The following is a 15,833-nucleotide window of genomic DNA, read 5'->3' as shown; positions in this document are numbered from 1 at the left end:
TGCTGTAGAATATTTGTTTAGTGATGCAAAGAGGTACTGCATTCTTTTATGTTGCATTTGTTTAACTCCGTGAAGCTGTGTTACTTTGCCTGCCTAAAACACCTGATTGGTCTAATAAAGAGCTGAATGGCCAATAGCTAGGCAGGAGAGGGATAGGCAGGGTTGCCAGGCAGAGAGAATAAATAGGAGAAGAGAAGAAGGAAAATCGAGAAAAAGAGAAGAGGAGGATGCTAGAGGCCAGCCAACCAGCCACAGAGTAAGAAGGAAAGAGGGATATGTAGAATAAAGAAAGATAAAAGCCCAGAGGCAAAAGGTAGATGGGAGAATTTAAGCTGGCAAGAAATAATCCAAACTAAGGTCAGGCATTCATAAGTAAGAATAAGTCTCCATGTATTTATTTGGGAGCTAGGTGGCGGGCCCCCCAAAGAGTAAATACAAACAAACAAAAACCCCAACTACACCATTTCCCCTCTCCTACTGCACAGCTAAATGTGACTTAACGACACACTAAGCTACGGTCTGACTTTGTAGGTGTTCAGTAAGTACTTTTTAGAGTACACTGAGAAATTCTGTCACCTTCGGGGCCCTCTCTACTGCCTTCCCTGGCCTGCTCTAGTTCTCCTGGACACAGAATGGACTCCAGATGTCCAGAAGCTAATTTCTAACCCTCATATGTTTCCAACTCAATACTTAGAACACTTCAGACCACTTAGGTTATAGATCTGCCTGTTCCTAAAACTAAACTATGAGTTTCCAAGTATAAATACCACCCCACTTTCTCCCATCCAAACTCCACCTTACACAGAACTTGACTACAGAAAGCACTTAAAAATGTTGGTCTAATTAATGATTGAATTGGGGGTTTCTGAGGGTTTTGTTCTGCTTTTCGGATACAGGGTCTCACTACTCTTCAAGTCTTTGGCTCCCAGTGAGCTTCCTGTCTCCATGTCCTCAAGTAGCTGAACTCACAGGCATGCTCCATCATACACCATTTTTTGCAGTTTCTTGCCAGAAACATCTTTGTGGAATAAAATTTCCTTAGGACTATTGTATTTTTCCATGGTAAGTTTTATACAGTGTGGACTTTTCACAATGCAGGGTTTATGATGAAATTCCGTCGAGGGTACAGCTCAGATCCTCGGAGAGGAGGTGGGATGACTGTTTGGATCACCTGCCTTTTTGTCTGGTTTTTGCTGTCTGGGCAGGGAGTTTTGAGACCGGATCTTGCTGTTTCGCAGAATGCCCTCAAACGCGGTCTGCCTGTCTCTTTCTCCTGCATGCTGAGATATTAGCTCTGCAGCCACACCTGGCAACCGTTACATTCTTGACCTAGGGTTCTGAGCTGTGGTTTTTTTTAGTTCCATCTTAAGTCTTCTATCCTGGGCTAGTGAATCATTAAGCTGTTGGATGTTTTAATTCCCTAATTTGTATGTTGGAGAAAAGACATGGCTAATCATCTAAACTAAGTTTCCTCGGCAAGTACAGAGCTACTTAATGCATTGGACCGCACAGTTGAACCTTATTTGAAAAGTGAAATCAGATAACATCGTTATGGGAAGAAACACCTGAAAAAGGAGGTGGTCACTGTTTGTGAAGCATACAGAATGCAAGTGGTCCTGATTAGCTACACTTAGAGCATTGGGCCGTGCACATAGTAGGACCTTGTGAAGACTTCCTTGATGGAAGAAACAAAACAAACCAATACTGCTCTCACTAAAATAAAAAGTAACGGTGTTTATTCCCTCAAAGAATCACAAAGACTCATCTATTGCAGGCCACCCAGGAGCCATGGTCGCGTGATGGTATGCATAAGCCAAATTTCTCCCAAGATGAACATACTGTATTGCCAGAGCATGTTCCTTTGTGTTCCGGAAGAATCTCTCACCATATCCACTCAGAATTGCTAAGCACAAAACTGATAGTTGGGTATAAACTTTGACATACCGCCCTAATAAACACCTTCTCACCAAGCCAGAGAGGTAATAAATTCATTTCAGAAGGAATAGCTTTGTTATAGAAAACTTGTAGAAATTTAAGAGCGCCATTCAGTACAGCAGTTGGGTCTTCTCTGAAGAATTCTTCTACACCTACATTCGCACACAGTCTGAGCACGTATGTGAGAATGAGGATGTGAGAAAATGGAAGTACATGAATTGGATTACTGACTTCATTTTTCTCTTTAGTCTATTTGATTCTGCATTTGAAATACAGACCCTGGAAAGCCCACGCTATTCCCACATTTACTTGTTGGAAACAGTGCTCATTTTATGTAACAACAGGAATGGTTAGGGAAGAGTATCTACCATTGGAGTAAATAATTTTACAAGGCTGTGTTTTCAAGGCTTCAGAATTACAGATTTGACTGTGGGAGCAGAGTCTTGAGGGCAAGACACCTCAGATAACCTCACCCCCAGGAATTTCTCAGACAGTGCTTTCCTGTGTGTCAACAGGGACTAGAACGCCACATAGGTTTCTGTTCATACTATTAAATGGCTGGTTTTCCTTCAGCGCACTCTTAAATTTCTGCACAATGCACAGCCCTCAGCACCCTAAGGAGCACAAACAAAGGCTATCAGGAAAGTTCACCCACTCCCACGTCACAGAACAATGCTTGTTGCTAACTAAGCAGTTCCCAGGACAGATTTATGATGCCTGGAGCCCAGAGTGAGTGCTCAGGTTGGGCCCTTGGAATCTGAGGTCAGAAGCACGTGGTGCTGCTCAATCCAAAGGCTTTAGAAAACAGGAAAATGTGACCTGAAGTCTGTGCCTGCATGCACACCAGAGACTGCTTAGGCATTTTGAGAAATTAAAGCACATTAAGGCCCGCAAACAGCTTGTTGTTCATGCTGTAAGATTTAGCCTTTTCCTTCTCATTGGCTGCTGCCCCCGCCCTCTCGGTGAATAGAAAAATGTCTACTGAATCAAGTAAAACAAGTCCATGGAATAGATAGCAGGTCTGCCCTGTAGAAAACAGCCTGATAGAATGACAAATATAAGTTCTTTGTTCTCAGTTCAAAACAAAATTATGACCCTGGTATTTTTCTTATATTCTTATACCTTGAGTTACTATAACAGTACCGAATCTCTAACCTATGTACTAATTTAACCCATAACATTGTATAAGGGTTGTAAGTCCATTATAAATCTAAATGCTCGGAAAGATAAATGCAAGCCGGGGATGGTGGTGCACACCTTTAATTCCAGTACTTGGGAAGCAGAGAAGTAGATGGATCTCTGGATTCGAGGCCAGCCTGGTCTACATAGAGAGTTCCAAGACAGCCAGAGGTACACAGTGAGACCCTGTCCCCAAAAAAGACCAAAAAGAAAAAAAAAGATAGATGCACCCAAGTGCAAAAAAAAAAAAAAGAAAAGAAAAGAAAAGAAAAAAAGACTTCTTTTATGCTACCTTCAAGGGATTTTCTGGATAGAGTTATCTCCACAGGTTTACATAACACTATAAACATGTAATATAACGTTGGTGAACAGTGTCTGTCTCTGGTTGCCTAGCCCAAGCGTAAAAATGCGACCACTCACATTTTATTAAGGATGATTATGACTGAGCTATGGAAACTATGAAATTATTTAACTTCTTCTCTTTTACTCTTTAATGATCATCTAATAAATATTAGAATTGAATTAGAAAACAGCAGTATTTGAATACACTGGGCAATGTTTGTACAGCTTTGAGAGATTTAGAAATATCTAAAGACGTAACAGTCATTGAAGACTGTGGGCAGATGCTCCTATCTACACGGAACCATACATGTCATGGGGCGCGGGTATTCTTGCCGCCACCATTCATGGCTCATATTTGTCAGCTCAGCACATAGGATGCAGAGGCAGGAGAGGCAGGAGTTCAAGGTCAGCCACAGCTACAAAGTGAGCTTAAGTCCAGCCTGGATTACATGTGACCCTGTCTCAAATATTAAACAAAAAATAAAATAGTCAAGAACTAGTCTCCAGTTCCTGCTGACTGTGTGTGAATCTAAGTGCGGTTAAACCACGGTTCCTAAACAATGACTGGATCTCTATACTGTTGTCCTTCCACGTGTCCAGTGAAGTTCTAGTTTTTAGAAATTTGATAAACAAACCTTAACCTAGACAGTGAGGTCAAAGGGAGGGGATATCAATTTTAAAAACAATTTATGAAGGAAAAAGACCAATATTATCGATAAAATATAGTCTCGAAAACACTCCCAAGAAACACAAGGCTGTCTTTTACAAGACAGTGACAAAGTTCAGAAGTTTTGACTTAGATGGTAGCGGCTGATAAAACCCACGGTCCTTGACTCCAGCACTCCAGTGAGCCTTTCCTTGTCTGCCAGCGAGAAAGGAAATGCCTGCCCAGCACCCGATACTGGGCATCGCTGACAAAGTAGGTTCGTGAGAAGAAAACAACCAAAAGGATCGTCCTTACCCGTTGCTTCCCACGGACTGCACTTTGGACATGTCAGCGAACTCCTCTTTCCTCTTGCTACTGCTGGTATACTGCTCGCTGTACAGCTTGAGAGACATCTGCTCCACAGCATCCCTCTGCGCTTCCAGGTAGCAGAGCCGAACCTCAGCCTGGAGAGAGAGGCCAAGAAGAACCGTTCTCTTAATCCGGAAGGACTGCATTTCAAGGAAGGGGTAACAACGGAAAGAAAGGGAATTGTTCACATCATTATACTGCCTGGGTAGGGCTGGATTTAATGGGATCAGTTGGGCATATTACAGAATGACATTATAGATCTGAATCTTATAAGCTCTTCCTTAAAATATGACCTGAATAAATGAACTCTCAGAAGACTTGGTAAATATTACAAAGTGTCCCTGATATCATAACATGGCATAATAAGACTTTACATAAAAATTCTGTGAAATTCCTTAATAATACTCTTCCTCACACTATCACATATGTAACATTTTAAAAGATATTTCCATTCAATTCATACACTGGGATATTTCATATATATATATATATGTATACATATATATATATTCTGAATGCTTTATTTTCTTCACTGGGGAGAAGTAAAACGCCTATTATTAATTCTAGCACATATTCAATAATGGTAATATACTTCATTTATTGCATTTTTTATTCTCTGTACTATTGTCTTAATGATTTTAAATCATGGGTATTACAGTGCATCGGTTCTCAACCTTTCCTAATGCTGCGACCCTTTAATACAGTTCCTCATGCTGTGGTGACCCCAACCAGAACATTATTTTCATTGCTACTTCACAACTGTAATTTTGCTACTGTTATGAACTGTAATTTAAATATCTGTGTTTTCCCATGGTCTTAGGTGACCCCAGGGTAATTCGATCCTCAAGGGAGTCGTGACCCACAGGTTGAGAACCACTAATGTAATGACTTTTACACACAGGCTGGAATTGTTGAATCATAAACACTTGGGGACTTGCTGCAAAGGAAAAGTAGTTTCAACATGCTGGGTTTTTTCTTTTCTTTTTTTTATTTTTAATTTTTTGATTTTTTTTTAATCAATCAGAGGTCAAAGAACGCTGAACTACTTTTGTTGTTGTTGTTTGTTTTTTTTTTTTTTTTTTTTTCTGAGACACGGTTTCTCTTTGTAGCTTTGCACCTTTCCTGGGATGCACTCTGTAGGTCAGGCTGGCCTCGAACTCACAAAGATCTGCCTGCCTCTGCCTCCCGAGTGCTGGGATTAAAGGCGTGCGCCACCACCGCCCAACCACCGCCCAACGCACTGAACTACTTTTTCATGGGAATGCACTGGGTAGATGTTTTATTTATTGCCGCTGTCACAATCCCTGTGGCTTTGGATTCTCTAGGACACCAGCTCAGACTGCGACTCCTCAGGGAGGAGAGGAAGCAATGGTGGGTTCTCATGCATGGTGGACCCACCCTCAGGGAGGAGAGGAAGCAATGGTGGGTTCTCATGCATGGTGGACCCAGGGACCCTTACTTTCCTTTTAGTATGCTTCACAAAATCAAACCCCTCCACTAACGTTTCTGACCATCTTAAAACTGCTATTTCATGGTATCTTTTCTTAGAAAACTAGTTCTATCCGGCTGCTGGGTAGTCACCAGGACTAAATGTAAGCCAGACACGACCTGCTACCCTTAGCAGTCAGAGCCAATGAAGGCCTTCCCCTGGTCTCACCTTTTGTAAGACTCAGCTATGGAGAAAAGAGGAGTATCACAAAGTGGAGATCACTTAAAGGGCCTGAACCATTAGAAAACCTATAGTTTGGCTTTTTCACAAGCAGTCATTATGAATAGTCTAAATTTCCACAGAGAATTTAAAGAGATAAAGTTTAGATTACTATAGTTATGTATTAATGTTTCAGAAAGTATGTGTATATAGGTATGTGTGTATGCACATATGTATATATGTGTATATTCTTAAATATAACCTGCTCGGGCTCTTATGTCATGTGTCTGCATGCTTCCAGGGATGACCATTGGTATTGGATAACCAATTAGTGTGCTCTTCCCCAGGGAAGACTCTTTCTCACACTTCAGCTTTCCTTAGTTGCCTGCACTGCTTTGTGTAGGGCTGAGATCTCCTGGGCTGTCCCCCACCTTCTCTGGCACATCTACTGTTGTCCTTATTCAGCTCATGGTTAAGTCGTCCTGTTGGTGAGACTCTCTGGGTGTAGCTCATGGGAAGGCTTAGAGGGAGGAAAGGAAATGGAGAAATGTTGTACTTATTTTATAGTCTCAAAAATTAAAGAAAAAATTATGTCAGGGACTAGGGATGTAACTCAGTGGTTAGAGTCCTTACCCAGCATGGATGAAACCTTGAATTTGATTCCAAGCATCACGAATTTAAAAAATAAAAGAAACCACATATAATATGTGTAGTTGCAAGAAGAGGCGTGACTGGTGGGGAGTCACACAGAAAATGTTAAATCTAGCGTCACTTTGCATTTCTATTAAAGATGTGGAAGAGGAAGTAAGTATGCAGAATGTCAGTAGTGTGTATGGATGAATGCTAAGAGGTTTATGAAGTCATGGGACCTGAAAGAACAGCCACTGGTCTAAGAATAGATTTTAAAGAACAAAACTAATCAATGACTAGGAAAAAAAAAACTGTAAAAAGCATACAGGGGCTGTAAACATGCCCGAGTGCTTTCGAGTGCTTGCCTCACGGTAGTCAGGGTAAGAGTTTGGATCCCAGGCCCTCAGAACAAGCCCAGCATCCTACAAACCTGTTACTCCAGCTCTGAGGGATCTAACACCCTCTGCTGCCCTTTGCACACACAGGCTTATGCACACCCCATACACACACAGAAGCGCGCGCGCGCACACACACACACACATCTTTTTTTAAAGTTTATGTCAAATTCTTATGTGACGAGTAAGATAACAGAGACGTTAAACAATAGTCAGCGAGTTTAAGAACAGTTCGCCCAAAGGCTACAACCTCTCCTCCACCAGAAATCTAGGGGCACAATGAGGATGTTGCTCTGGACTGGGTGCTCTGTGGAAAAGCCCATTAGAATAACACATCTGGGTCACTGGGGACATTCTTGTAGAGGCTTCTGTCCATTTTAACTCTATGAAGTAATGTGTTGGACCACGGTTCATTCTGGGCAGTGATCTCACAAGTGTGTGCCTCTGTTCACAAAAGGCTCATAAAACAGGCAGAGTAGGGACATATCACCACTCAGAAAAATAGTCAGCATTCAACCTCAGTGGGGATGTGTACAAATGAAACGTCTCTGACCAAATGAGGGGTGTGTGGAAGAGTCTAGAAGAACTCAAAATATAACTAGTCACCTAATAATTTCTTTCTTGCATGGAAAGTTCTCTTCACTAATGAACAGGTGAATAGAGAACCCAGGCCTTTCCTGTCCGTCTCCATTTCTACCTCTATTTTTAGCAATTCATTCCTAAATTTCCTTATGAAATAGAACTAAACAGTTCCCTTTGCTAAGATTGAGTGGCTTTGCCATTCTAAACCTCCTTGTAGATTCTCTTAAAATTTTTCTGATGCTATATTTTAGTCCAAACCTAAACTTAAAGGAGAGAGATTGGAAGAAAATATCATTCTTAAAAACAGTGCCTCTATTTCTCTGAATAAATGAGTTTTAGTTATCATCTAGAGTAACTGTGGTTACTTTAAAATATTACTATATTTTTCATATGGAAACTTAGCCTGATAAATATTAAAGATAAAAGACAGGATTTGGAATTTTTTTATTAACTAGAAAGAATGAGACTTTAGTGGTGGGTGTGCCTCTTGTTTTCCAGGTTGCAGTCATGCTGAACAGATGGAAAAAATGAACTGAGACAGAGGTACTGGTGGAATAATCAGAGGAAGATCTTCAGTCTTATAGGAATATAGAGATTTAAAACACCTATTTACATGCAAAAATTGAAATTAGAATGAAATGAGAATGCCCTGGGACATGCCATAGAAGATGCTGTGAAACAATCCTTTTGTACACTGTGATGATGTGTTGCTCTCATTGGTAATAGAGAGCTGAGTGGCCCATAGCCAGGCAGAAAGAGATTAGGTAGAAAAGCAAAACTGAGAGAGAACACTGGGAAGAAGTGTGAAGTCGCCAGCAGACACAGAGGAAGCAGGAGATGAACATGCCATGCTGAAAAAAGTTACCACCACATGGTAGAGGGTAGATAAGAAATATGGGTTAATTTAAGTTGAAAGAGTGGGGTAGTAACAAGCCTAAGCTATCGGCCAAGAATTTATAATTAATAATAAGTCTCTGTGTGGTTATTTGGGAATAGGCTGGCAGGACAGAAAACTCCACCTACAAGAAAAGGAAAAGGACCATTTCTCCCTCCAGTCTAGGTGTTAGCACTGGTTGCAATTAATCTTCAGTTGTTCTACCTTTTTTCTTCTCCAACATCCTACATTCATTTTATGGACTGTTCCCCAGCTGATCTTCTATCACAGCTAAGATCACTGATGTGCCAGAGCTTGGGCGGGGCTTTTTTCCATACCCTTATCATTGCCTTAAGTGTCCTCTATATAGTGATGCCTCCAGCTACTCTCCTCTGAGCTTTACACTTTACACCAATCACCTAACTTCGATTATTTTGGGCTCTGACGTTTAAAAGGTAACTGCATTCTCAAACTCTCCTAATCCTCCAATTCTTCTCATACTTGGTCTTTCTTTGTTAAACAAATAGCCAGAAGCTAGAGAGTCATCTTGACTTCTTTTATTTTTTCCTTTCCTATAAGCCACTCCTTATGATATGGATTCATCCTCTACAGTGTATCACCAGTTTCTCCCAGTTGGCATTGCTACAGCCTCATTCAAGCCTCTGTTGCCTCTGACTTGCATATATCTCCTCTCGGTCATTCCTGTCCTCTAATTATTTTCAGTTACATTGGCAAGAGTAGTCATTACAAGATACAAGCTGACTTACTCCTGCACTCAGACCCAAGAAACAAGCTTCTCCCATTGGCTAACAATTTCTTGCCTAGGCTAGACCTCTGATAGTCTCCCTCTTAATTGCCATGCTCTTGCCGTCTTTAACTATCTTTACCTTCTTTAATTCTTTAAGCATTCCAAATTTTTAAGCAATTATTTCTTGTCCTGTGGATTTTCCCCTATATTATTTCATTTTTCTGGAACATTTTTCTGGTAATGTTTTGTCTTCCAGCTTACACCTGACATGCTATTTCTCAGAGAGTCCTTTCTCAATGGCGTTGCTGAAACAGATCCACTGTGTTCTTATTTCAGGACCAGGTAAGTGTCCTACACAGCACATGCAAATGTAAATTTCTTATGTTTGATATAGTTTCTGATTTGTCTTTGGATTCCAAATATTGGGAGTAGCCATGTCTGTTTCCTTGGACATTTTGCATTCTGAGCACCTTGTCAGAGTCTGAACCAAGGCAAGCATTAAACAAGCAATTGCTTAATAAATGTATTGTCCATCCATCCATTTATCATTCACACATTTGCTGAGACTCTATTATATCTCAGGGACTACCAGCTGCTGTGGGCATAAGGAAGATAAAATACATTCTCTTCTTCTAAGGGAGTGTAGCATGGAAGGTAAAAGATGTGCCAACCACTACAATTATGTCAAGTGGCACTGTCATCAGAAATAAAACAATCACCTGAAGGCAGGGAACAGTCAGCAAGGCTTGACAAAAGTGGTGTCTGAACCAGAACTGAGGTGGTAAGTATGACTCTGGTAGGTGACGCTATCTCGAGAGGCAGGATGATTGATTTGTTTAAGAGCCAAAAGTCATGAAAGGACACAGTACACTCAAAGAATGGTGACTGGAGCTTTAGGGCATTTGAATGAAGAGGTCAAGGGAAGGGGTACATAAAGTGCATAATGTAGAGGATGCAGGTTAGGGAAGTTAAATACTGTTCTGAGCATAACAAAGATCCAACAAAGCCATTATTATTTATGTAAAGGCCTTGATCCTCTTCTCTCTCTCTTTCTACTGGGATGAGATTGTCACCTTATGGATAGCCTAAATAAGCTTGCATAGTTCCTGCCACTTTGAGAGGAGATCAGTGTGATGACTATTCTTGGTTGTCAACTTCACTACGTCTGGAACTAAGAACCCCCCAAATAGAAGGCACACCTGTGAAGTATTTTTTTTTCTTAATTTGAAGATCCACTTCTAATTCAGATCTTGATGTAGAAAAATATAGGCCTTTAATCTGGGTCTTGAAGTTGGAAGTCACACTGCTAATCTGGGTTATACCTTCTGTTGGAAGTCTAAGGACATGGATAAAAGAAGCTTTTGCTCTTTGCTTGCTTGCCCTCATCTTGTGAGCAAGTCCTTTCTTTCACTGGTAGTAGACTCTACTTCTTTGGGATTCCAGCATATTCAGAAGCCCAGCTGAGACATCCAGCCTCTGGGACTGAGCAACTACTAGATTCTTGGGCTTTTCATTCATAGCCAGCCATTTTGGGATTAGCTGGACCACAGCCTGCAAGGAAAGAGGGGGATTCATTCTATAAATTCTGTTACTCTAGAGAACCCTGACTAGTACACTAAGTGAGAGAAGGCAATCATCAGATTTCACTGGCTTGGAAGCACAGCATCCCAGTCCATGGGGGCCAATGATATTCTAGTAACTAATATCTCTAGTAAACTTTAACATGCTATGGATTGAATTGTGTTCTCCCACACTCATTTCATGCCTCAGCATCTTTTGGTGGGTTAAACTTCTTAAGAATGTTAAACTTAATCTTGGCAATTCTCTCTTAGAAAAGTCTATAACCATACTTTCTGATGTGTCTTACTTCTGAATGCTTCTCTCTTAACCTACATTCTTAAGTATAGATTAAAGTATCTTTATTACACAACCTCTGCTTCATATTGGCTAGTCTCGAACTTCTTTTCTGCATCAGAGCCAGGAATCCCAGCTGGTTCTGAGTTGAGGTTTCCTAAAAGTTTCCTTTTGAGATAAAGTCTCAATATGTAGCCCTTGCTGGCCTGACTGAAACTCACTGTGTAAACTAAGCTGCCCTCAAACTCATGGAGATCTGCCTATCTCTGTGCCTCCTCTAGACTCAGATTAAAAATGTGTGCCACCATGATTAATGAGGTCCCTAAAAGTTTAGAGAAATTATTTAGGCTGCTGAGAGTGACACTGGGGGATTTTACCTCTCTCTGTCCTATCCTTAATTGCTGACTTCTTTAGGCCTTATCTGGGATTTCTCTGAAGCACTGTTGAAGATCCTTGATTACAAAAGCAATTTCTGGGTCAGGCAGTGTTGACACACACCTTTAATCCTTGGGAGCATTTGGGAGGCAGAGGTAGGCAGATCTCTGGGTTCAAGTCCAGCTTGGTCTACAGAGCTAATTCTAAGAAAGCCAGGGTAACACAGAAAAACGCTGTCTCAAAACAAAAATAAAAACAAACAAAAACCCAATGCTCCCCCCCCAAAAAAAAAATCAAAAATGGTTTCTAAGTGGCTGCTATAATAGGATTCGATTATCTACAAAATGGTTAATTTAAGTTTATTGATTTTAAAAAATATCCCAAAACTGTTAATATATTTTGTATGCGCTTCCAATGTTTTCTGAAATATATTGTCTTATTAAAAATAAAATGCTTTCTATTTTTTAAGAAACCAAATCAGATAAGAACCATGAAACAGGAAATATATATATATATGTATGTATGTATGTATGTATATATATGTATGTATGTAGGTAGGTAGATAATATATATTTGGTTAAAAAAAAAAACAAGTTTTCTCATCTCAAGAAGAGGGAAAATATTATGGAGATTTTGCCCTGAGGAAAATGATTATTCCAAAATAAAACAACAGATTAGGACAAAACCAAAAAGTTAAAGCATGTCAGAACTTTTTTATGGAAGTCAAACCCTAAAGATAGTATAAGTTTACAGAAGCTTGCTTAACACAAAAGACTTTTTTTTACACTTTATCAAAGTAATTACTTGCGGCCCCTACTCAGTTTCTCATCAGAGAACTGAAATTTAAAAGAGTTGATGATTATTAAAAGTCTTTGTCAGGTTTTAAGTGTTATACACAACAGCTAAGTTTTAAACTACAATTCATCCTTCAATCTATAAAGAGAAGTGCAAGCGCAGAGAAAGTTGTCCTCGAGGGTTCAAAGGGAAAATGGCAAAGGAAAGCAGAAGGAGTCACAGGGCTTCTCCTTAAAGAGCCTTGCCTGAACTTAATGGTCAAGAGAAAAAAAATGGTTAAATGTTGGCTACATGCATGGCTTCAAACACGCACACCTGAGTAGGATGCCAAACTTTCCTTCCCAGAGTAAGTGGAGGATCACAGGAGGAGATATTTCTTTGTAACATTTTTTAAGGTCTTCAACAAATTTCAACAGCTAGATCTTGAATGTCTTTTATATATCATACATTGTACAAAAATACAAAAAGATTATGGTTCATAAGAAACACTCAGCACTCATTCAAGGATAAGACTAATAAAATCCTTCAAAAGTGTGCCAAGGAAACAATTAGTACATTTTTTAGAATGTTCTTTTTAAATTATAATCTATATATTATATTAACAAGAGGGCCAGAGGGATGGTTCAATGGGCACTTGCCCAAGCTTGATGCCTGGAGTTCAGTCCTGGGACCCACATGATGGAAGGAGAGACTGAACTCCTGAAAGCTGTTATCCAACCACTGCACACATACATACGGGAACACAGTATAAATACAATGTTGAAAAAAATTAAGTAATAATTAGGAATGATCAGCTATTTGAATATTATTTTTCAGTAAATATTATTGCATATAGTGATCTTTTTATATTAAGTATATAACAATATGATTATATTGTCATTCCAGAAAACCTAGCATTAGAGAGGGTAGTGATAGTTCTTATGTGTTTATTTAAGAGACATAGCAGTAATATTTTAGGTTTTTAAGTTACCATTTCTACTTTATTGACTTGTTTGCAAATCATTAAAACCATTCACTATAATATTTAGGAAATTTAATTTTAAAGCCGTCCTTTTAATGAGACTTGTTAAATGGTAACATTCAAACAAAGTGGGGAAATAAACATTAACACTATTTTCATTTCTTCTGCATTTGTGCATGGAGAAAAATGTCTTCCTTCTCTGTTTTAATGACATATGGGATGCTTATCAAGGCAACAAAAACCCACCTCCACCTAACAGACAAAACACAACCGTGACACACCATTGCTTCTGGAGAACCTTCATCCACCATCCTCTCTCCTTTTTGTAATGCAAGTGGTTAAACTCATTAAAAATTCAGCATTTTATGTCATGAGCAGCGGCGGTGGGGGAAGTGTGATTACAAGGTGTGGACTGGAGGAGATGATTAGAATTTTCGATGTTTCTCCATGACTGTTCCCTTAGCAAATCTCTGCATGGCGACAGATGCATCAATCTGTGTTTACATTCTGCAGCCGTTGCCTAATTCCTACCCTCCACACTCACCTACAGAAAGCTAGCATTTATTCTCTGCTAGAAACTAAAGATTAAAAATGTATATCGTGAAGATACAATCAGAGCTCTCTCAGCCTGTAGGGCCAGTAGCTCCCCCCTCGGTCCAGTTAAGCTGACAAATGTTCCCATGAAGTCAGTGGCTACTACAGGAACTCCAGTTCCTTTGAATTTCTATAGGATAAATAGTCTTGAAATGGGGACGGGGCGGGGTGGGGTGGGGTAGTGGTGGTGCATGGGGGTGGGAAATGAAACAGGAACAACAAGAATTACTTTACATACTAATAATAACAATTTAGTTATCAAAACAGAACCAAACAAGTGTGCCTTTATACTTCCTTCTGAAAATTCAGCCGCCTGGGGTTCTAATAAGCAGGGCCTATAGTTCAGGAATGCATGGAAGCACTCAGTTCAGAGCCTATATCCTCATTTCAAAGAGAATCATTCAAGCCGACATCCACCCTGTCAAGAATCTCAACTTTGAGCTGCTAATGTAGAATAAAAATCAATATAAATTTTGATCATTTGATGAATATTTAGTTCTTTCTTTAGTGTTTGGGGATTTAGAATTGAAAAGTGCTGAATCAAGTCATTTTATTTTTTTGTGTTTGTGCCAACACCAATTTACTACCCTCCAGAAAGTTCCTGAACAAGACGTCTCAGGTGGCAGGCATGTTGGTTTTTCCTGTCAATCATAACAGTGTGTCACTAGGGGACCATAACCATTTCCCTTTCATACTCTTAGTGTTCCAAAAAGGAATCTTTTGATTATTTCCCTGGAAAAGGTAAGCCTTCTCCTTAGGCACATATTGTCAGCTTGGGTGTCTGGTGTCTTTGCAGTCAGCTAAGTCAAAATTGATGCAATCTAGTAAAAGTTAAATGCTGCTTAATTAATTAGGCTTCGAGGGTCATATACAATAAATAGAATTTACAAATAGGTTTCTCTCTCTAAAACTCAGCATCCTCCCAGGACAAAGAGCTTTTGTGGAAGCTCCTACAATTCTCTATACATTTTTCTTAAGAGTAACAAAATATCAGTTGACTGCTATAATCAATAGAAAGACTTCAAAGCAAAAGACTTTACATTTTTATTGTAAGTGAAAACATACATTGGGTAGCAATTAAAATGTGCTTCCAGTGTAAGATTAGTTCCACAAGAGGAGCAGCATGCCACCCTTTTATGACGATGTATTGCTAGACACGTGTGTACACATATGTGTGCACACAATACACATATTAACATATGAATATATTATATATAATATATATTGCACACACATATGTAACAAAAGCTTGCTGTTCTACAGAATATTTTCATAGTGACTTTAGAACACTGGACAATGGCTTTTCCCAATTTCCAAGAGACTAAACTAATTGCCAGCACCAAAATGGTAAGCTATTCTCATTTATGAAAATACCTTGCATGTAATAAAACAGCAGAAGACACAATATTAAAGAGACGTTTTTGTTGGTTCCCTATAAATTAAATAAAAATAGCAGCAGCTGTGTTTCCCATGGATGATGTATCTTTAGACAATTGCTAGACATTATGTGGACAGATGTTTTAAATAAAATAAGGTATTCAGATTGCTAGATACCTTGCTAGATATGAAGGCAATTATAGGATATCTTTGTTAAATTACATTTTTCATTTTTGTGAGGAGAAAAAAAGAATTGTCCTGGAAACAGTACCAACAGGAAATGATCCTATATCTAAAACAGCTGGATACTGTAACTAATATAAATTTACTTGAAAATAAAAATGCTGTGAGCCTCTGGAGACATGCAGTAACATGCCATAAAAACAAATGAGAATATCAAAGTATTTAAAAAGGAGAAAATACATTTTATCTAGAAATTATGTTGAGATATAGTTCACTGATTAATGAGAAATATATGGAAATGAAGAAAAAAGGAACCTATGAAAAGCTACTTTAAAACTGCTAATAT

General features: G+C 39.3%; 1 protein-coding gene across 2 annotated transcripts in view; it reads right to left on the bottom strand.

Moving 5' to 3' along the window:
- Positions 1-15,833, bottom strand: part of Akap6 (A-kinase anchoring protein 6) — a 436,041-nt gene that overhangs the window by 132,114 nt on the left and 288,094 nt on the right. For both annotated transcript variants that reach the window (XM_028869697.2, XM_028869698.2), the window contains exon 8: positions 4,418-4,566. In XM_028869697.2, the coding sequence (XP_028725530.1) occupies positions 4,418-4,566 (149 nt within the window). The remainder of the gene's footprint in view (positions 1-4,417; positions 4,567-15,833) is intronic.

Source organism: Peromyscus leucopus, chromosome 14 (genome assembly GCF_004664715.2).
Source record: "Peromyscus leucopus breed LL Stock chromosome 14, UCI_PerLeu_2.1, whole genome shotgun sequence".
Classification (NCBI taxonomy): Eukaryota; Metazoa; Chordata; class Mammalia; order Rodentia; family Cricetidae; genus Peromyscus; species Peromyscus leucopus.
Note: the sequence above shows the minus strand (reverse complement) of the source record. Positions and strands in the feature narration are given on the sequence as shown.